General features: G+C 39.8%; 2 protein-coding genes across 3 annotated transcripts; both read right to left on the bottom strand.

Annotated features, from left to right (window-relative positions):
• Positions 1-745: 745 nt before the first annotated feature.
• IMPA1 (inositol monophosphatase 1) lies at positions 746-13,355 on the bottom strand. 2 transcript variants are annotated; one of them, XM_052704222.1, is made up of 9 exons: positions 13,231-13,355; positions 11,180-11,260; positions 9,914-10,047; positions 7,593-7,697; positions 6,517-6,562; positions 6,273-6,381; positions 5,419-5,527; positions 3,040-3,191; positions 746-2,605 (listed from the first exon to the last, which is right to left on the bottom strand). In XM_052704222.1, the coding sequence occupies exons 2-9, from the start codon at positions 11,240-11,242 to the stop codon at positions 2,487-2,489; spliced, it is 837 nt and encodes a 278-aa protein (XP_052560182.1). In that variant the 5' UTR covers positions 11,243-11,260; positions 13,231-13,355; the 3' UTR covers positions 746-2,486. The 2 variants fall into 2 exon arrangements, with proteins under 2 accessions (XP_052560182.1, XP_052560180.1); XM_052704220.1 differs by having other exon boundaries at positions 13,236-13,314.
• Positions 13,356-15,835: 2,480 nt separating this feature from the next.
• On the bottom strand, positions 15,836-22,322 carry ZFAND1 (zinc finger AN1-type containing 1). Its single transcript, XM_052704350.1, has 8 exons — positions 22,194-22,322; positions 21,426-21,468; positions 20,553-20,592; positions 20,089-20,216; positions 19,909-20,000; positions 18,981-19,105; positions 17,069-17,224; positions 15,836-16,950 (listed from the first exon to the last, which is right to left on the bottom strand). The coding sequence occupies exons 1-8, from the start codon at positions 22,312-22,314 to the stop codon at positions 16,780-16,782; spliced, it is 876 nt and encodes a 291-aa protein (XP_052560310.1). The 5' UTR covers positions 22,315-22,322; the 3' UTR covers positions 15,836-16,779.
• Between the last annotated feature and the right edge of the window lie 1,236 nt (positions 22,323-23,558).

Genomic DNA, 23,558 nt, shown 5'->3' on the forward strand with positions numbered 1-23,558 from the left:
GCAGGGATTTCTGATGTCCCTGAAAGGAAAACTGAAGTTAAAAAGAAAACAGAGAACTCCTAAAAGCTGTCACATAGTTTAACAAAAAACAAACAAACAAAAAAAAGAACACCACAAAAAAAACCTAGAAGGTGAATACTGAGTAAGAAAGTAAATATGTGAAATGATGCTCCGTAAATTCTCCATAGAGTGTTAGGAAAGCTGAGGGTGAGAAAGCTCTGTGTTTCAACCAGCTGCTGGGCCTCACGAACAGTGAAGAAAGTCAAGTGCTCTGTAAGATTTGAGATCTAAGGACTGACATAATTAGCATATTATCATCTCATGGGAAGCTGCTGAAGTACTTTTTATAAGAACACTGGGCTGTGTACACACCTGCACTTGTTCTGTAGAGGCATAACAGTTCATGTGTATCAGAGGCCAAGAAGACGAAGTTTTCAACTCAGAGACAGCCCCAAGCTCACATACCCAGCTTGCTGGATCCCAGCATTGCACTGTGATAAATATTAATTTTTTTTTTCTCCTGAGAGAGAGGTTAGACATTGCAACAGATCACCCAGGGATAAAGTGGAGTCATCATTACTGGAGGTGTTTAAGGAAAGAGTGGATGCAGTACTAAGGGACGTGGCTTAGTGGGCAACATTGCTGGCAGGTGGTTCATTGGCCTAGGTGATCTCAGACATCTTTTCTAACGATTCTATCATTAAGCAGGGAAGCACACCTGAAGCAGCTGCTCCTCCAGGACCCATTTATTTTGAACACATCCTCTCACTTTATTATTTTTTTTAAACCTATGTTTCCATTTCACAAATTAATCAGTTTAAAAAAAAAAGTTATGCAGGTTTTGTTCTACAGAAGCTAGAGAAATGGTACAACAGTCATACTCAAGAAACAATGATCCCAAATCATTTACAGCAATAAAGTTACAGTGAAATGGCCAAACAGTCCCTATCCATGTCAAATGGTAACTTTAAAAGTAAGTCTGATTTTTTAAAAATTATTTTTAAAAAAGACCTAATATCAGGCAGCTGCTGATCATTAATGTTAATCATCTGGCATTAGATACAGTTTCAAATACAACATTTCAGCAAATCTGTCTAAAAAAAAAAAAAAAAAAAAAAAAAAAAGGAACTGATATTAAAAGCTCAAATTACTGCTTCTCAAGAGAGAAGATCATTTGCCAAAACAAAGACAGTGGGACAGCAGTACAAATCAGGCTTTCCAAAATGTTGCTGTCTTCTGACTGGACAATCTTTATAAGACAATTTTATTTTGGAGACGTCAGATGCAGAAAAATCAGGTTAAAAAGTGATCTAAATTAAGGTTTTTTTCTTAAAGTGCATTCACTGTTTGGTCAGTAGACTGATACTTTTAAGTACAAAAATGCAAAGAACTGTATAGTTTTAGAAGTTTAGAACTATAAAGCATTAGATTACTGGTATTTCTTAGGTTTGAAAACACTTAGGGTTAGAAACATATTTTCTTTTGTGCCTATCCACAACATAACACAATGGAAACCTGAACTTGGTCAGTCATCGCTTTTATAACTCAGAGAGAATGATGTAAGAAGCCTGGACTACTGGCTTATTTTTTGCCAGTTCAGACTTCAATTATTCCTTAGGTTCTGAAATTAATTAATCATGGAGAAACTCAAACAAGATTAATGGGTATTACGGTTCAAATAATAAGAGTAAGAATCTAGTACATACAAATTGATAATTCCAAGTGATAGGACAAATTTAACTCATACTTCAATCTTAAACTGGAGCAAGTCCATCTGTCAATAGGAAGTGTGCTCAGAACTTATTCTTGGGAAAAACATGTTTTCCTGGCACAGTAGTTATTATTTCTGCAACTGTAATAAATATGCAAGAATATTGGCCACATAAAAAGCAAAAGAGGAGACTGTGTTTATCTAATGTAAAAAAGGTAGAACCATGACTACAAAAACAAAGACAGGTAACTAAAAGGGGCTTTAAATGAGATCCCAATCTACAAGCAAGTAAAAAAAAACATTCAGAAATACATAAACTACTTCTAGAAAAACCCTAACAAGTTAAGGAAATTGATACGTTGATGATACTGAAAAAGAAACAAGTCAGGAGAGAAAAGGTTAGAGAATGGATAAACAGTATTGCCTTAAGCTTCTGTGTGGCGCTGAGATACTGAATCTGTTTTGTTATTATGTAACTAAAGGGTCTTAGCTATGCTTTCCAGTGTAGTATAAAGCTTCAAAACAGCAGTTGTAGATCTATAAAAGGAAGCAAATATGTGTTTTTAATGCTAAATAGAATACTTGACAATAAAAGCTCACGTAGATCTTGGTCCAATCTCAAAACACTACTTCACAGTCACATCATAAGCTATCCAGTACTGAAAGAACACAACCTATTTTCTTTTTTTTAAATCAGGTGCCAGGTGTGGAACAACCACCACAAGAGAGAGAGAACCGTTGTACAACTGTATGTTTAAAGGTGCAGCTTTGGTATTCAGTTAGTTGCATCATCTCTTTTCAGAGGAATTATCTGAAGTGCTTTGGCTATTCTCTCTGCAATAGGTCGACTGCTTGCTGCAATTATTCTCCGAGACATCAAATCAAATGGTCCACCTAGAAATAAAAGCAAGCAAGTTAAGTAGCTTTTTGCTGGAAAAAAAAAAATTAAAAGTTGTTAAGAAAATGAGCATTAACAAAAAAAGGATATATTATGATTCTGGACTATGTCCTGCCACTGGATAAAAACACATTTAACTCAACCAGTTTATGCATATAAATGTATGAACTACGTTTAAATTCTTCTGAACACGTTTACTGCTTTTTTTTTTTATTGTATTTTTTCTTAATTTTTTTTTTTTTTTTTTTTTAATTTCTGTCTTTTTTTGTGCTCAGCCAAATGGGTTAGAAAGTGATATGCTCTTAAGCTGTAAGACAATTGTCTCTGCATATTAACGATGTTAATTCTGCTTAGTAGCAATAACCTCTCTGCATTCTCTTTTCAGCTGTTTAAAGTGACAAAGGAACGTTGTGCATTCTGCTATGCTTACCTGACACATCCAGGAGTACACCTCCTGCTTCAGTAATAATGATTCCAGCCCCTGCCATATCCCAGCAGTGAATCCCCATTTCATAATAGGCATCAGCTCCACCCGCTGCCACAAGGCACATGTTCACAGCTGCTGTACCAACGGCTCTAATCCTAAAGAAGACAGTTGTTTTTCAGTTAAGAACAGTTTGTAAGGAAGTCACAAGGTATGTGCACATGGCAAAGAACACAAAAGCATCATGTGCAGAATGAGCTGAGCTAGAGCAAACCGAATGGAATGCTGCAAATATGCATAACTTCATTCACAATTACTTTGTCTAAGTAGCTCAAAACTGTTTGCATAGCAAATTCCCAGAAATAATATTTATGAATTCCAATTTAAAACCTGGCTTTAGAAAGAAAATAAATATTGAATAACCTCCTAGCCTAAAAAAACCCCCACAACTATTATGGAAGATAGCTGGGAGGAATGGCTGACAGACCCGCAGACTGTGAGACCTAGATAGGCAGAAGAGTTGGGCAGAGAGGAACCTGATGAGGTTCAACAAGAACAAGTACAGACTCTTACACCTTGGGAGGAATAACAGCACTAGTATCAGTTCGGGACTGATTTGCTGGAGAAGGAGCTCTTAAAGAAAGACATGGGTGTCGTGGAGGGCAACAAGTTGACTGTGAGCCAGCAGTGCACCTTTGTGGCCAAGAAGGCCAGTGGTATCCTGGGGTGCATTAAAGAGCATGGCCAGCAGGTCGAGAGAGGTGATCCTCCCCCTCTCCCCTGCCCTGGTAAGGCCACGTCTGGAGTACTGCATCCAGTTCTGGGCTCCGCAGTTTAAGAAAGATGAGCAACTTCCATAGACAGTCCAGCAGAGGGCCACAAAGATGATTAGAGTCCTAGAACACGTCCCTTATGAGGAGAGGCTGAGACCTGGGACTGTTCAGCTTGGAGAAAACTGGCAAGGGATCCTACCAATGCTTATAAATATCTGATAGGCAAGAGTCAAGTGGATGAGGCCAGGCTCCTTTCAGTGGTGCCTAGTAACACGATGAGAAGCAACAGGCCCAAGTTGAAACAGAGTTCCCTATGAATATGAGAAAAAATTCTTTATTTTGAGGGTGACAGCACAGGAACAGGCTGTACAGAGAGGCTGTGGAGTCTCCTTCACTGGTAATACTCAAAACCTGCCCAGACGCTTTCCTGGGCAACCATCTGTATGGAACTTGCTTTAGCAGGGGGTTAGACTAGATGTTCTCCAGAGGTCCGTTCCAAGCCCTACAATTTTTTTATTTACCCATGAAACAGTAACAGATACTCTACTCTTCTTTTTCTATACAAGACTTTAAATACAGTGCACACTTATCAACACTGAAAAGACAATTACTTCTCTTTCTCAAGGGAAGCTCAGTAGAACATCTCTGGCTTGCAAAAAAACCCAATAGCAATCATCATAAAAAAATAAATCACACAGTGTAAAACCAGTCTGGGTAACTTAATCAAAATCCTTTTTGTGTTACAAATTCCATCTCCTTTCAGAAGTATTGATGTAATTAATTAAGGAACCTGTTTAAGTACTTATTTCAACTATTAGCAGAATTTGCATTACATTGTAATTGATAGCAGCTAAATTACAGTAAGAAGCAACTTAAATCAACTTCAAGCTCGATTTACTTTTTACACATAAAATACCAAAGTTGAAGTGAGGAAACACTTCACGCTTTCCTTCCTTATAACTTATAATCCTCAATGACACTGGAAGGATTTTTGAAAACACAAACTAAGAGTTTAATGTTAAAACAAGAACCTTGAGAATCTCAGCATAAAACCAGAACTACTTTTAGATTAGAAACAGGAGCAGACTGAACAAGAGAAATCTGTCTACTGGAACCACCTTCCTTTAAAGAAAATGGTTTGTGGAAATGTAGGTTTCGGGTCACCGAGATGAGAAGGAACAAGGAACACATTGAGCTAGGAGCAGTTTGCTGGTAATGTCAATTATTTGGAAAATTAAAAGTATTTGTGCAGAATTAAAAGAGTCAAGGAAGATCTACTTTTGTCTTCTATATTAGCAAATAAAAATGACTTCTGTTGCTACACAGAAATAGGACATCTAACAGCTGCCTTAATACAGCATAGCATATCCAATCACAGTTCCTTAAAAACAAAACAAAAGCCTAGGAAAACAATACTTCCTAGTCCTACAAACCATGCTTTAATTTTCAATTCTATCTGATTTGTTACTGTTTTGTTCATTATATCTCAGTCTCAAAAAGTGAAAATACAGTTTCTCTGCAGAGAGCTACTACACAGCAGCATTTATATCCCACTGCATTTCAAAATACGTAAGTGATCTGTCCTAAATATAAAAAATTAACAGTATCTTACCCGTGAATAGGAATACTGAGGAGTCTTTCCATGTTAGAAAGAACAACTTTTATAGTCTCTGGATCACGATTTGATCCCAATTCTGTCACTATAAGGGATTTTGTAATGTCTGAAAAAAATAAATAAATAAAACCTCACTTTTCCAACAGTACAACTTAGATACCTAATTACTGTTATTAAACTAGAGATAAATTCAAGCAGAGATTACACCATTGATTTCTTACACAAAAGAATGAAAGTCATTTAAATATTAATACTACATGTACATGGATGTATAACAATCCTTAGAAGTGTAATGGCAGGACAATATGAAATAAAGTCAATATAGCATAAGATGGTTTAATTTTATGTATACATTAATTGATGTCATTACTAAGAAAAAGCATTGTTAGAAAAATTAATGAATTCTCAGAACTTTAAAGGCCCTCCACTTTAAGTGAGGATTTTATTTTATACAGGACAGGCAAGTACAAAAGAGTGACAGTGATTTAAAACCTGAACAAAGTTCACAGCTGGACAACGTTGAATTGTTTAATAGATTTGTTATGGTTCCTACAGAACAAACAGAGGGATTACAGGCTTACAGGAAATACACTTAAAAAAAAAAAAACAACACAGACAAGGAATAAGAAATTCAACTGCTGAGTGTTGATCATGCAAAGATCACAAGCATGTTATACGGATCAAAGAGAATGTAACTGTTTCTCAGATCTGAATAATTCATGGCCAAAAAGCCTGTGTTTATAAGCAAAACAGCATGCTAACAAACTGGAATACATCCAAGTCCAAAAGCATCGATGCACCACTTGTAAAAGAAATGAAATTATTTTAAAAAGCTGTGTTGTTCCACTTACCTTCTTGGCCTGACACTTTAAGTTTCTGACCATTGCAAAATGCCCCTTTTCCTCTTCTGGCAGTGTACATCTTGTCTTCAACACAGCTATACACAATTCCAAACTCTATCTGCAAGGAAAAGTGACGTTTCTGTTTCTGTTCCCTTTCTTCCTATTTACTGTGAAAATACAAATCTTAATAATAACTAGCAACAAGAAATTGATTGGTTTTGCTTGATTAGATATTAAGTAATGAAAAGTATACCTTTTTGTTTACAACAAAGCCAATTGAAACTGCCACAAATGGAAACCTACAAAACAAAACATTTCACTAATGTGAAGACACCAAACTTCTTTTGTTACCATGCTTATGCTTAACAAAAACAATGTTCACTCATATGCAATAAAGAAAGAAGTGTGGAATATATAGGAAATACTACTTTTTCTGGAATTTGCGGAGTTTACTATGAAAATACACCCAACAACACCATTTATCATTGCAAATACAAACTCTTCTACCCAGTGAAGCTACAGATGTTACATTTGGGCATGGAGACTGCCACTTTTATAGATAAAGAATACAAGCAGGCCTCTGTACCACTGACCTTTCTCAGGAGGAACAAACTGTCTGGCCAAAACAGCCTCATCAGAAGCAGTTACTCATCTCCCCTGCCTTCCTTACAGATTTAAGTCATTAAATTCAGCAGAACATGTTATTTTCTTCTGGCTTTTTATACATGTTAATTATCAGGGTACAGCACCTATTTAAAGCTGTGGCCCACACAGAAACAGTCATTTGAAAATGGTTTGCAAGAACATTAAAAAAAAAAAAAAAAAAACTCACCAAGGTCAAACTGTGTTTCACAGATGAGGGAACAGTCAGTCATCACTACCCTGAAAGCCCCCTTCTCAACATGCAGAACACCCATAAGCAACCACTAGTGATAATTTCATTTTCTTTCATTGTAGGAGCTCCCAGATCAGATTTGAGAGCTGCTGGAAATCAGTGCTTAGAGCTGTTAATGCCTTTCACCAAGGCCTCTCTGAAGGTGCAGCTCCTAATTCTGACTCCTGATGCTTTTCAAGGCTGCTGACCACACATAGTAAAAAGCTTTGAAGGAATATCCGCTCACGGTTATGGCAACACTACTACAAAAGTTACAGAAATACTAAAATAACAATTAAAATTATCCAGCGTCTCATTAAATTTCAGCAGTTTGTAACCATCAACAATATCCCTTTTAAAGCAATTTGGAAGAGAAAAAGCTGTACTTCCCAGGAATTGCAGAAAGAAAAATGTTAATCAGTTGAAGTTGCTAACACAAAAAGTGAAAGGTGAACCTGTGCACGAAGTTGGTAGTTCCATCAATAGGGTCTATAATCCATGTGGGGCTATCTGTCAAAATGCTGCCCCCTCCAGCTGCAACCGATTCTTCTCCAATAAAGCTGCAGCAGGAAACATATTTAAAAGATACAAAGAAATTGTTTAGAAGTTCTGAATTACAATACTGTCCTTGAAACTTAAATTCTTGAAGCAAGATGCAGGTTTCATACCATCACTAATCATGTGTGAAAAGAGGAGAAAAGCTGGAAAGCACCAACTGCACCTGACCAAGCTAGTACTGAAACTTATCATGTCAGAAAATAGCACAAATGGTGGGGAAAAAAATGCTTTTTTCATATCCCTCACTGGAATTTAGCACTCTAAACACTGAAGTTTTCATTCTAAACAGTAACACCATCACCAAGCTTTGGCTAGAGTACTTTCAATTTATTTGTACTATAAAGCATTGCTTGCCTGTATTTTAACTGCAGAAAGCTTTTATGGTCACACTCACGTGCTTCAATCACTACAGTAACTGGTCATTAACACTTAACTCAGATACGGCAAAATGGTTACAACTCAGAACTGCATTTTATGAGCATTCTGAAAAAATGGAACTTGGTTAAGGGATGAAAACCAAATCAGAGCCTCCCCAAAAGACAGGGCAAAGCGTGTGTCATCAGGCATGCTGCTAAACCAAGGGACACATGTGGCTGTACCACAAAAACCCAAATTTCAGAATCTGTTTTTTGGAAGTATTTGTTTTGAACTGCAAAATTATTAGGATCAATGTTAGCAGGTAGAATTCTCTTCTATGCTTTTCACACATTTATTTTACCACATATTAGTCAACCAATGAAAAGCACACATCAAGTGCCTGCTCTTATGATCAACCGGAGAAGTGAAGATAACTGCTCAGAAAGAAACAGCATGTTTCCAAACTGCAGATCTTCAAGAAGAGAAAGACTGAAGAGTTATTTCAGGTAAATGAGAAATTTATCAGAAACAAATTCAATAGAAATGTGTCCAAGAAAGTATAAATTACCTAATATAAAAAGAAGTTTAAATAGTCTAACCTGTTTGTCAATACCAGAAACTTCTTTCTTCTGAGGTTGTTACTTACATCTGGATGCTTACACTGATTTGGTTAGGTTACTGACATTTTACATCACTTGAGTTCTACTAACTTTGTGCTTATTTATTTTTACATATATTGCTATGATAAGAAAATCTCCAAGAAAAGGCATGAAAATTTAGCAAATCTCCGTTAGAAAACTGTACTAAACTTCAGCCTTATGTCAAAATCGGAAAGACAGCAAGTTAATACAACATGCCCTTCAAGAAGAGATTTCTTTTTATACAAATACATAAAACAAAGAGTATTTTGTAGTACACAGTACTTTGTATAACAAACTCAGTAACGCAGAAGCAGAAAAGTCAATCTGCTTTCAAGGCTCTTACACGTGTATTTACCATAGGCACACTCACTACCACAGTAGCCATCCAGCTTAGGCAGTGAAGATATGCAAGTTCATACAACCAAAAGTATACAAGACATTTGGGATCCAGTTACCTTGGGGCTGCTCATGATGCTCCAACACAAAAGACCAAGAACTTAATGACATACAGCTGGTTCAAACTGAAGTGATTTCCAGTATGAGCCTTGACCCATGGTAACTCTATGTCACTAACTCCATGGATACTACATTTTGTTACTATACCTCTCTTAAGCTGATACCAAAATTAGCAAGCAATGAATTTCAAAGCATTTGGGAAAAATTAGCGCTATGAAACAATATCCTAAAGCTATGGGAGATTTCTGTAGCTTTCCAACAGACAGTCGTAACAGAATTTTACCAAGCAAAATCAAACTTGTCATTTCATTATCCCTTCCCTTTTATCAAAATTGAACTGAGTAGAACCATAGAATGGCCTGGTTGAAAAGGACCATGATGATTATCTGGTTTCAACCCCCCTGCTATGTGCAGGGTCACCAACCACTAGAGCAGACTGCCCAGAGCCCCCTCAGAAGTGAGGAGGCGTTTGGCCTCTTCTTCCACGCAAGAAAACAGGACTTGAGGAAATGGCCACAAGTTGTACCAGAGGAGGTTCAGACTTTTTCTCTCAGAGAGTGGTCAGGTACTGGAATGGCTGCCCAGGGAGGTGGTGGAGTTGAGGTCCCTGGCAGTGTTCAAGAGGCATCTGGATGAGGAGCTATGAGATATGGGTTAGTGGCTTGTATCAGCAGTGGTAATGGGAGGACAGTTGGACCAGATGATCTTGTAGGTCCTTTTCAACCTCGTGATTCCATGATTCTATGATACATTAGGAACTGTACCTGTGAGAAGGATACTTTTCTTTTATCAATGAGATAATGAAGTTTTCTACTTTTTGATCAGTTTCAGTCACTAGATCTACTGGTGAACTTTTAATCATAATGGATTTTTCTTCCTTGAGTGCTCCACGGATTATCTGTTAACAAAAGAGGGGGGAAAAAAAAAAAATGCTTTCTTCATTAACAGCATGGAAAAAATTAGCTCTCTCAGGAATCTGAGCATCACCCACCATCATTTTTACTGCAATTTTCTACACTGCACATACATAACAGAAAGACAAACAGTGGCAAATCTCCATTTAATTACAGGGGCTCATCCCTACATCTTTCTGCAGTCCCTACTCAGCGCAAACTTCTACATGACCTTTACAATGGCACATGACACAGAGCTCTGTTTGTTACAAGGGCTAAATTTATAAATTAATAAACAAATAGAAATACTTAGGACTGAGCGTATGTGATGCATTTTTAGCCAGATCTTACATTGATGATCTTAAAATTGGCAGAATCAGCTTGAATAAGAATGCATGCCTCACAGCCTGGATTACTGGTCTACTCAGAAAGTTTTTTCAGGGAAGACTGTAATGAGGTTATAGCAGGGACAATGTTCTGCCATTTTGCAGCTCCAAGTACAGCATTAGCACACGTTCCACCTCCTCAAGCTACAGACAGCTGTACAAAGCAGAACTACAGTGAATAAATGAACTTCCATTAACAGCTCCTATGACGAGCCTTTGCTAAGACAGAAAAGCTCTTTCAAGAGATCTTAGATCACAATACTTTGAAGTACAGAAACTGTGAGAAATATTTCTTATTTGTAGATGTAAAGCATTCTTCAGAAAGAGAAAACAGCATGGTACGATACGCCACCAAGTCACTGTGTAAGGTCGACTAACAGTGTTCCAAAGAAAGATAGTCAACAGTTTTCAGGTATACAAAAAAATAAGGGAAACAAATTTAAGGGAAAAAAAAAATACCCACTGTTTACCATTATTCCAAAATAATTTTAAAATGAAATCTAAGGAACAAAAGATATTCCTTGGTTTTTATTGGACCCTCATTCCAAGAAAGATGCAAAGTTCCCTATTACACCAACCAAGCTGAAAGGTACTCCAATCTTGAAACACTTATTTAACTACTGTGCTAATTTCCTTTTTTTTTTTTTTTAATACTCCTCTGAAGAATATAAAACATCGAAGCTCATTCAAAAGCTACACATATACCAGCCTCAATAAATAATGTTATTAGTTATAAATGGTTTATACTTACTTCCCCAGCTTTCTTTGCCAATGTAACTGCATAATCCATACATTCTTGCCAAGGATCTGCCATGTTTTCTTGACGTACAACCTACCAAAGGGATATGTTAACGCAAGAAATGATTACGGTTACTATTTTAATAAATTATAATTTTTCACTCTTCCTGATCAGCCTGCAGTGTTTTCTCCTCTCTGAAATACAGAAGTCTGTATTATCTTTTACTCAGGAAAGAAGAACTTCAAATTTATTGAATGTCTAGTAGAGGTTACCAGATTATTTGCACATTTTGTGATGATCAATAAGGCACAACATAAAAACATTAATAAGTACAAATCCTCAGTGCTGAAAGACACAAGCATATATGCAATTCTACATTTAGACACATTAGACACTGACCTCAAAGTACAGAAAAGCTTTGAAAAGCAATAACGTGGTTACAAATAAGCAGTGCACAGCTCAGGGCCTGTTTGCTTAAAAGCCGCAGAATCATCACTATAATTTACTGCAGAAGACTGATGACAGAAAGCTCAATCTAGTTTTAAGTATGGTTTAAATGAGTGTGGATGTCTTAAATTAGAAAGGAACAAACCCCAAACCTATACTTCGTTGTTTATTCTGTCACTCTTTGCTCTAGGGGTGTGTTCCAAAGATGAACATGAAATGGTATTGATTCCACATGAGAAAGATCCCATAGTCACCTAAAAACATCTTCTATAGACATTTATTAAGAAACAATACCACCTACCAATACCACAACCTCCTTGGGCAACCTGTTCCAGTGCATCAACACCCTCTGTGAAAAACTTCTCCTTAATACCTAGCCTAAACCTCCTTGTCTCAGTTTAAAACCATTCTGCCTTGTCCTATCACTACCTACCCTCGTAAACAGTGATTCCCCCTCCTGTTTATATGCTCTCTTCAAGTACTGGAAGTCTACAATGAGTCTCCCCAGAGCCTTCTTTTCTCAAAGCTAAACAAGCCCAGTTCCCTCAACCTTTCCTCACAGTAGAGGTGCTCCAGCCCTCTGATCATCTTAGTGGTCCTTCTCTGGACTCGCTCCAAGAGCTCCACGTCCTTCCTGTACTGGGGGCCCCAGGCCTGGACTCATTATTGCAGATGGGGCCTCACAAGAGCTGAGTACAGGAGGACAATCACCTCCCTCTCCCTGCTGGCCACCCCTTTTTTCATGCAGCCCAGAACACAGTTGGCCTTCTGGGCTACAAGTGCACACTGCTGGCTCATGTTCAGCTTCTTCTCCAGCAGTACCCCCAAGTCCTTCTCTGCAGGGCTGCTCTCAAGGAGATCTTTCCCCAGGTAGTTCCTATGCAAGCAGTTCTCCTTGAGACATGATGAACAGGACAAGAGACCTGAAATGCTTGTCAATTTATAAGGATAAGCGTTCATTAACAAAACCTTATACAATCACCATGGCCCATCCCCAGCCCAAGTATCCTGATTTTATGGCCCTTGTCTAGTCCAGTTCCTAACAGCTGAAAATTGCCAAAAGAAACTCTACTTTTGTAAAACACAAGGAGGCGATGGCCCAATTGTATTCATACCCTACTAAGCACAGATCCCTGTGCACACAGGGCCAGTCAGATAACACCAGTAAGGTGCCGGGCACCGTGTGGCTGCGCACCAGAGGCACTGAGCAACGTCCCGCAAAGCACACAGACACCCAGCACAACGGCACAGCAAAGGAAAAGCAACCAGTTACGATCAGAATTCCATCCTGACAGTAAGCACGAATTCTAGTTAAACAGCAGCAGCCGCGTTTAGGGGACGGAGCTGTTTTTTCCCTCCCGCCCCGCCGCCGGCCAGCCCCACAGGCTCAGCCCCGCACCGAGAGCGGAGGTGCGGCTGGCGGAGCCCAGACCCGCCGGTCCCGGCAGAGCACAGGTCACCGGCACCCAGCCGCCATACGGGGCAACCGGGGCTCTAAAGGTCCCGTCAGGTCGAAAGGCAGCCACAGTCGCGAGCAGCCCCTGCTTCACGCGAGAAAAGGGCGGCGAGGGCAGCACCGCATGCCGGAATGGAGACCGAGGAGAAGGCCGCCTCACCTGACCTCAGGGCTCCCAGCTCCGTTAACCGCCGCCGCTGCTCCAAGTGAGCCTTCACCCTCGGCGGCACTACGCATGCCCCGCAGGCGCCAAGCCACGCCCCTACACCGCCGGGTTACAGCGCGCATGCGCAGTGGGGAGCGGCGCCTTTCGCCGGCTGCCCCGGGCGCGCCCCGCAGCGGCTGCGGTGTTCTGTCAGTTCAAGATTTTTTCTGTAGAAGCTTTCAGCAGCTGTGCAACTGCCTCCTCTGCCTCCTTACTCCCCCCACCCTTCCCCTTCTCCCTCCACCCCCGTTAGGGCTGGTAGTTGAGATAATACCAAACTTGCAACCTGACAGACCACTGGTTTTGATGTTAAACATGCAGTAAATTTCCAGAAAAGCCCATACAATCCAGACAGATTTTTTGGAAACGAAAATAGCTGCATTTTTTAGGTTAATATCGTTAAAGAGACATAGAGGGAAACAAAAGTCATTGCTTTCCTTGGTAAGGTTGCCTGAACAGAGCCTTGTTCTCTGAATTCTGGCCCTGCATCTTTCATCAGGATAAAACACTGAGGCGTCTTGTGTTTACAACCGGCAGTTAATCTAGTTTACTCTCATATGTAAGATGTTTTACAGTGAACAGCAAGGAGGACAAGGGCTGTGCAACGTACTTTATGGTTCAGAATGACCATGACTTGTCTGCTGCTCCCAGTGGCAACCCAACCCACGGCTGTGTGCTTCTGCAGGGCAGCTTTCACCTTTTCCTTTATACCTCAGAGATGTGGTGTCCATTCCCAGCAGCGTCAGTGCCTAGTCACTGCACCTTTCCACGCTTCATCTTTCTCATTTTCAAACAGGCAGAATTGTAGAGACCTTAAGCAGTATTTGTCAGTCTTTACAGGTCTGTGCAAATGTTTTCCTGCATGATTATTTTGCACATCATTGCAAGCTAAAAACTGTAGCACCAACTGAGGCACACGGGCTGTGGTTTAGCTTTTGTTGTGACACCTGGTAAGCAAGAAAACAGATCTGCTGGTAAACACCTTCAGGCCACGCAGGTCACACACCACAGGGCACATAACTTTTCTCTCTTCCTAAAAGACACACAAAGAGAAACTGCTTGAGAGATGGCTGTCTGCTTTCTCAGCACAACATAGCATTGCTTGTTTACTTTGGCACTGCCCAGCTGGTTCACAAGTCACTTACAAAAGCAAAGTTGAGCCTTTGATGCAAATTTAGGGTTTCCCAAAGTTTGCTCTGTACCTCCATACCAGTATACAGGAGATTTTGTGTGAAACAACACAAGGCCAGGAGTGGGAACCTGCAGCACCCTAGGAGGTAAAACATTTGCAGAGGCTTAGCCTCATCCATTTTCTAAAACTGTCACACAGAGAAATAACAAACAAGAAGCTAAAGTCAAACAGCTAACACCTGAGCAATTCTATCTCAAACAAGATGCTGCAGCTCAGCAAACGCTTCTGCTTTTACTTCTAGAGTCTGTATAAGAATGCCATGATAGGATAGCTATTTGTCAGCCTGCCTTCATTTGTTTTTGCTTCTCGGTTTTTCAAAACTAAGTGGGATGAGCTTCTGCATATTATCCCAGACACAGCCTTGGAATAAGATGAAAGTGAATGTCAAAAATTTTTGGAGTTTTAACAACCTGTGACTTGCTGTATTTGTACTGTCATTTACAGGCTGCTAGCTCTTAGCATTAACTGGCGATTGGGAAAAGCAAACTTCCTTATGAAACCTTCGAGTTCTCCCCAAAGATTTACTTCCACTTCCCCTAGTCTGCATTCTCCCCAGCTCCAGTAAATTTTATTATAGTCATTTTGCCTGCAGTTATATGCACAAAGAAAACCTGTATTATGAAGTAAATAAAACTTCTGAAGAGGCTGCGTGCAGGCAGTTCTGGCACATATCCCTCCTCAGCCTTCTTATCCAAATATGTTGATGACGGGGAGGTGGTAGAACAGTCATGTAAGTCATATGCTTCACCTGCAGGTGGCAGGTGAAGGGATGTGAAAAGAAAGAGAAGAAAAGAAATGGCAAGAGAAAGATGCCAGAAATGCCAGAAAGAGACGACATACAGCTGCAGAGAGAGATAGGGGGAAATGGAGAAATGCATGCATAACATTTCACTATCATGAACCAAAGACTTTCAAAATATTCAGTCACTGAAGACCAAACTGCTTTTTCCTGTAAAGACAATCCCACTGATTTCTCAAAGCCTCCAACACATCTTTGCTCCAAAGTTTGCCATCCTTACTTCTAGCCATTCTCCCCCCATTCTGTGCATTACATCTTGTCTCTGCCTATTGCAGGGGGTTGGAACTAGATGATCTTAAATGTCCCTTCCAACTCAAACCATTCTATGATCACCAGTTCTGCTCTCATTGCAGAAGTATGCTTTACCTACATTGCTGGAAAACCTTGACTCCTGCTTAGCATGTCTGTGTGTCACTTCGAGGCAAAGTGGAAAGAAGTTTGGGGATGCACCAGACAGCGTAATGACAACAGCACTTCAGTGCTTTCTTACAGTCTGGCTCATCAGTTCTTTCCTTTGTGCAAAGCACCTCCTTTTTGCAGCATCTTCACAAAAATTGGAGTACATCTACTTATACTTCAAACAATCTTTTTAATGACCTCCAAACCGAATTACAAGACTGACATCAGAGAAAGCCACTACAAGCAACTAGAGGTGTAATTCATTGTGTCGAAGCACCATCAACGACCCCTTTAAAACATGGGGACTCTATCTTGCAGACTGCTGAAGATGATGCAACAGAGATTTACCTAAAACAGACACTGTCTAAACCAGGACAGGATGAAACCACAAGGTATTAAAAGCTGTGCTGCTGGTTTAACCATATTTCTTCCTTTTTGAAAACTTATGTAACATGAGAGGATGATTTCACTGGGTAATAAAGTGGAATATTAAAAAAAAAAAACAAAACTTGATATTGAAATTCTGAAACACAGAAGAGACATGAGAATTACTTTTGCTTTATAAAGCTTCTTCTCTAAAAATCAATGCACTAAGAAAATGTGGATCTGAAGCACGGGCTCCGGTGCTGCATTCCGAACATGTGAAATCTGTCCCTGTAGACATAGAAAACATGCTGCAAGAGTGTAATGTGCTCCTTTCCTTCACAGAACTGACACATTGCGACTGCGCATTTTCAGTATTTATCAATACATAATTTAGACATCATTTAAACAAAAATAAACACATATAAAATTTAGCTGTAAAATGTCACTAAAGCAAGAGTCTATTTTAGTTAGAGAATTATTGTAATAACTAGCAGTCTTTTCAGGACATAGTTTTGCCACTTATGCAGCTGAAGAATTCACAGAAACTGTGTCTTCCAGAGGTGAGAACAGATTCTGCATACAGTAATTTATGGGTGGCAACTCTGCCTATGGCTGGAGGCTTGGAACTAGATGATCTTTAAGGTCCTTTCCAACTCAAGCCATTCTATGATTCTATGAAGAGGAAACTGGTCTTGGTTTGAACACCACATTTCTAGAAAATTTTCTTCTGTTAGTTTGCAATATTTTACTAACTTAAGTATGACTCTGTATCTTCTATAAATAAAACATCATTATCAAGATACTCCAGAATTATATTTCCACCATTGAATAATGGATAATCTTCATCAGATAGCCATTTCTCCAACGTGTGCTCAAATGGCAAGGCTTCTCCAGAGGCAGTATGGCATAACCTCAATTTCTACAAGAAAATGAACACAGAAATTAATGTCAAAATTTGCCCAAGATGCAAAAAGGGAGAAGGGGGCAGAGGGACGACAAGGAGAGGGAGGGATGTGTAAATATTATTACTGATTTACCTGGGCTGTTGATTTGTTGTTGTCATTTTTAAGGCTTGCTAAGGAAGCTGCATAATCTACTATTTTGCCAATACTCCACTTACTGCAAAAGAACATAGGCTTGCTTTTCTCTTTGTTTCCCTTTGGTAAAAGTACTTGAAAGTAAATTCTTTCTGTCTAGAAAAACATAAAAACAAGTTACATTTATAAAAGATAAAAATGACAATAAAATAAAATCAGAAAAGCAAAATATAATTCCACACATATGCACTGGTACATTCATCAGTTGAGTCTGTGCTTTACGAATCCAAGCCAGACACTGTCAAACAAGACAGAGGTCTTCTTTCTCAAGGATTTATTTAAGCCTTCCCAAGGAAAAAAAACAAAACAAAACAAAACCACGGATCTATCCTCCTCCCAGCTTGTTCATAAAACTGAGGATGATATTCAACCTGTGCACTTTCCCCACATAAAAATTTGTAACACCAAGGCATACTACAAAAGGGAAAGGGAAGCAGGACTTGAATCTTTCTAAAATGTAAATGAAGTTGTGAAACAGCTAACGCAGCCATGTTATTCCAAACACATGCTATGTAACTTAGCTTCTAACAGTGTCCTAGCACCTTCCTCCAGTTCCTCCTCCAGTTCTAAAGATGACGAAGCAGTCTCCCACAGCTCACTGCAACACAATTCACAAAACTGCTCATTCTACTGCTGCATCTCCAACTCTGGAATGTGTCTCCTAGAATTTCTATGCCATATACACGAGAATATCAGTCAGTCAAGGACAGAATAGCTAACACTATATTGCCACGTGGCCCTCCTGTTTTGAGCTGCTCAGTCTTGAAAAGAGTACCCATAACAAGCAGTTACCTGCAGAAAACTGATCCCTGGCCTATCAAGAGAGAAAAGACATTTCTAAGAGTCTTTTTTTTCCTGATCTTTGTTAGAAAGGACTGTTGGGGTCACATAGTGCAGATCATGCTCAAAGCAAGGCAAAATTAAAGCTGAGCCTAACTACCAGGACTCTTCAGGTAGCATCAAGTCAAATTCAGTCAAGTTTTGAACATCTATAACTTCACTGTTCAGCGATGAGAGAATTAATATGCCTAAGAAGCGTTTGAGAAACTTCATATTAAAAAAAATCTGTCAAACTGGAACTTGCTGGGCAGTAGAGTTAAAAAATGACTGTCTATAAAGAGTCTAGGAGGCAACAGAGAGAGATGCAAGAGTTTATTTATCAGTCTTGACATTTTGCTACTCTAGATGGTTGGAGAATTAATATCCAAATAAGAAAATTAATGAGAGAGAAACTAACATACAGTAATTTGTGTTAGACTAGTTAGACTTTATTAGCTTTGGAATAAGATGCCACTTTGTAAGTTTTCTTGTAAGTTCTGGTGACAGACTTCTAAAAACTACGTTCCATAATATTTGAAATTGATCACTCTCTCTTCAGGAAATACTTCTTACAGTGGCACTGTGAGGAGTGTTACAAGCAGGTCTTTGTAATAATCCTGCTCATAGCAGAAGACCTATCCAATTTAAAGCACAATGAGTACAGAAAAAAATAAATTCATAAGAGGACTCAGTAACAGAATAGCTGCATTTGTTTTAAAAAAAATAATTAAATACTAATTATCACACAGAATGTTTTCACTATTATAAATACAATCTCAGAGGCCTAAACTTGGCGTGCTAACACAACTCTGTTTTAAAGGACCTGACTGTTCTAAACTCTACACAAACACCTTACAAAAGACATGGGATCAGTGAGACAGCTTTTGGATGGCAAGTTGAAATCTATGTGTAAATGACTGAGGCCTTGGAGAATTAAATCCAAAAACAAACTGAGAGAACTAGCAGAAAAAGTAACTTAGAAAATGTATCGTTTCCTTTGAGAAGTAAATTATGGAAACCAAGCACGACTGACCTGAGGCAAGGACTTGTCACCACATGCATGCATTTTCAGTTTCATTAATGCCACTTTTGCTGCTGTTTCACTGTTTCTTGCTCCTTTGCGTTTTTTGCTTTTTATTTCTTCACTTTTTTTAGAATCTGAGAACAATATTATTCCTGTTAGTATGAGTCAAATTTCTCATGAACATATCTTGGAACAAGCTTATATTATATCTCTATGCTATAAGCCTTATTATATCTCTTATGTTGTCAACTCCCTACCTGTCCTCCTGAAGGCAAGATATTACGTACACCTATTCAAGGATATTTATGATGTAACAGAACTCTGGAATGATATGGAAAGATAGATCAGCAAAAGAACCAGCTAAGCAACTTGCAAAAGCTGAAGAAATACAAATTCCTATGCTTTTGTAGCTGTGGTGATCACAGCATTCATACGGCAACAGGTGTAGGTTCTCCTTTCTACATGTAACACTCATGAGCCAGTTATGCAGGAAAGAATAAAATCACTGCCTAAAAGCTACAAAAATTGTATTGTGGACTTTTTTTTTTTTTTTTTCCCCACCTTGACTGCTTAGGTATAATCCCAGCAGGCAAGCATGTGCACAGAATACAAGCATTATCTGTGTATAAACTAAGATGCAAAGATAAATGGCTAACTAAGATTAATTACATGATAGTACTTGAATCAAAACAATGCAATAATTCTGAAATAAACTTGAGTGTCCTTGCAATTTTCAAAGATTTTATTTCTAGGTATATGCTACTCTTTTCTTGTTGCAGACTCAGTGAACACAATTACATGCTGACAGCTGAATCTAAGGCTATTCAAACAAGGAACTCCCATCCTGTCTTTCTTTTGCTCAAGTCTAGACCATTAAAGAAGGCCACAAACCTTCTGAAGAGAACTGTAGTGTATATCTGTCTTTCATTGTACTTGCCTATAATATCTTTAACTAGCTTCTGAGTGGCAGCCATTCGAGGTTGTGGTGTGTCCAGTTTCTCACACTCATGATCCGATTGATGCCGATGTCTATAAATAACAGGGACAAAAACTTGCATTAATTTGTGCCCCATGCACTAATGAACAAGCATTTATCTTTAAACACTGTTCCACTCACCTCAGGCAAAAATGTTTTTCACAGTAGGGACATAAAACTGGCAGAAGTTCCTTCGCGTGGCAGTCCTTATATGAGCACAGGTAAGATCTGTGCTGATCTGGTTTCACAGAATTGTTGCTTATATTCACCTAAGCATCAATACAAAATATTCTGTGTAAATAAATATACTACAGACAAGCCACCAGCCTGGTTACTGAAAAGGACTGTGCCTGCTCTTGATTCTCTAGGTAAAACTAGTTTAGCAATTTCTCTTACTTCTCATTAATACAGCTGTTAGAAAAAGAACCATCTCCCTAAACAAACTTAATTTTGAAACACAGAGAAAGGGTACATTCATTTTTTAAGCTTGTCAATCACTCTCAGTTTAATAATTCATAGTTATTTACTATGCATATATGCCTAACCTGAAAATAGCTAGTTCAGTTGCACAGAATTTTAAAGGTAGCCCTATATTGTTAGATTACCTCAGAACACCCATGAGCATCCCGGCTCCTGTGCTGAAGACTCAGTGGCAAAAGAAGAAAATATCACAGCATTATCATCATTTCAAGAGAAAAAAAAGTGCACATAAAAACATTTAAGTGTTTTAAGTGCAATCTGACAAGTTTTATCATAGCAACACTTTAACTAAATTCACAAAATTTATTCTAACAAGTGAATGACTGTGTGGTGCTTTGCTACCTGAGAAGCAAAGAATCATAGAATCACCAAGGTTGGAAAAGACCCACAAGACCACCCAGACCAACCATCCACCCATCACCAATAGTTCTCACTAAACCATGTCTCTCAACACAACATCCAAACATTCCTTGAGCACCTCCAGGGCCAGTGACTCCACCACCACAGTTATTCATCACTCGGGACTTAACGCCCAAAGTTAATAAAGCATTCCAAGACAGTAAGGTCATTAGCATGCTTAAGAATTCAGGTCAAAGCAACTGGAATTTGTCTATTTTAATGAATTTTGGATCACTTTGAAAGCATCTACAATTTTAAAGTGAAATTTTAGATCTGCTCTCAACTTGAGACAGGTAATCATTTCGCTGCTCTGATTAGAGACCCTGGAAGAAATTTATATATTTTTTTCTACATAAAACAAATACCAACAGTACAAACCAAGCTCTAACCCTCATGCCTGCTGTAATAGTTAACCACATTCTAAAGACACTCTCTCATTTCAAATCTCTACAGCTGCTTGGGAGAACAGGCAATGAAAAAATAACTTTTTTTTTTTTTTTTTTTTTTTAACTGAATGTATCTAACTTGAGTTACTTCACATTCACAAAACATTTGAGTCTCCAACAATTGTTACACTGAGATTTTATAGGAAAACTTACCAAAAAACACCTGAACAGCCATCACATACAAAGGGGAGAAAATCTGAAAGAAATCATAGAATTTGGAAGGGATCCCAGGTTCATCAAGGTCCAATTCCCCTCCCACAGGCAGGGCCACCAACCTCCCCATTTGATACTAGACTGGGCTGCCCAGGGCCCCATCCAACCTGGCTTTAACACCTCCAGGAACGGGGCATCCACAGCCTCTCAGGGCAGCCTGTTCCAGCACCTCTCTTTTCTCTTGGTGAAAAGCATCCCCATGATATCCAACCTAAATTTTCCCTCCTTCAACTCAAAACCGGAAAGGGAGATTTGTTTTCAGTTAAATATATATATATATATATTTCCTAATAGTTTTTATTTTAATTTTTACATGTTTAAGTTTTGTTTATTTTTATCACGGGGTAGGTATCTTTATGGACATTTAACAATCGCAGTTACACAATACCCCAAAGTGGCTTTTGTGACTCAGTTCCACTGCTAACTCCTCCAGTTAGCATTACAGAAAATAGATCTGAGAAGGTAAATTAAATGTATATACGTTCTGTAGTGACAGAGCCCATAGAGCCCATAGAGCCCATAGAGCCCATAGAGCCCATAGAGCCCATAGAGCCCATAGAGCCCATAGAGCCCATAGAGCCCATAGAGCCCATAGAGCCCATAGAGCCCATAGAGCCCATAGAGCCCATAGAGCCCATAGAGCCCATAGAGCCCATAGAGCCCATAGAGCCCATAGAGCCCATAGAGCCGCGCAGCCCCGCTGCTCACCCAGCTGGTGGCAGTCCGACACCCCGCAGTGCTGTCCCAGCGACAGCTCCGCCATTTTCCTCTCGCGCCGCCTCAGGCGGAAGGGGTGGGGAGCTGAGCAAATGAGGCGCGCAAGCGCCATCGCGCTGCTGGAGGACTCCGACCGGGCAGGGGGAAGGCGCGGGGGGGGAGATAGGGAGGAGAAGGGGCGGGAGTACGTATGCAGATATGCGGCTCTTCCTGCCCCAGGGCGGGATTCGTAGTACCCGTCGTGTTACCCGTCGCGGTGATTGCTCGCTGCACGGGGCCGTGTGCCTGCTGCTACTGGCGGAAAAAGTGGTTCGTGCTTCTGGTTCTTTTGAGTTGTGTCTGGTGCAGAACAGTGCGTGTCCAGGAGACAGAGGAAAAGGGAAGGGAGAAGACGAGCTCCCGAGATCCTTCTTGCACTTTTAATTACTAACCACTGCTGTGGTTTCTATAGGTATGCATCTAATCTTCTGAAAAACTGCATTTCTTTCCTGTGAAAATTTACGCTTTATTTTATCAGTCCTATGTGTGTTTTTAAGATAGAATCATCATGGATTAAAGCTCCACGCCGTTCCCTCGGGCCCTGTCGCTGTCACACAGAGCAGAGCTCAGCGCTGCCCCTCTGCTCCCTGTGAGGAGCTGCAGCCGCCATCAGGCCTCCCCTCAGCTCCTCTGCTCTGCGCTGAGCGCACACAGGGACCTCAGCTGCTTCTCACACATTTTGCCCTCTGGATACTTTACCATTTTTGTAGCTCTCCTGTGGATGCTTATAGTTTTAGTTTCATGTCCTTTTTATATCGTAGCACTCAAATTTGCATGCAGTGCTTGAGGTGAGGCCATACAAGAGCCTCAGGGCGCTTACACACAAGTGTCCTCTTGCAGCACAGTGCAGAGCATGGCTCACAGCTGCCACTCGCCACCACAGAGCTTGTGTCACCACTGACTTCTGCATCCAGTATTTACAAGGAGTCTGTGTCACCTGCTTGTCACTGACATCACGCATCAGGTGCTGGCACATTCCTGATTGGTTGGCATTGTTAGTGAGGTGATTGTTCCTCTGAAAACACTCCTTGCAGTATGAGACTTACTGGAAGAAAGACATTGAGGCCATGGAGTGTGTCCTATGAAAGGCAACAAAGCCTCTGTATAAGGAAAGGCTGAGAGACCTGAGACATTTCAGTCTGGAGAATGCTGAGAGGGGAGCTCATCACTTCATAAATATGTGGGAGTCAAGTCCATGAGAGTGGACTCATTTTGATGGAGAGCAGCTGTGGAACATGGGGCAATGGGCAGAAACTGGAGCACAGGAAGTTCTGTACAAACAGAATATAGAACTTCTTTACTATCAGTGTGACAGCA

This window comes from Tympanuchus pallidicinctus, unplaced genomic scaffold (assembly GCF_026119805.1).
Source record: "Tympanuchus pallidicinctus isolate F22 unplaced genomic scaffold, pur_lepc_1.0 scaffold5, whole genome shotgun sequence".
NCBI lineage: Eukaryota > Metazoa > Chordata > Aves > Galliformes > Phasianidae > Tympanuchus > Tympanuchus pallidicinctus.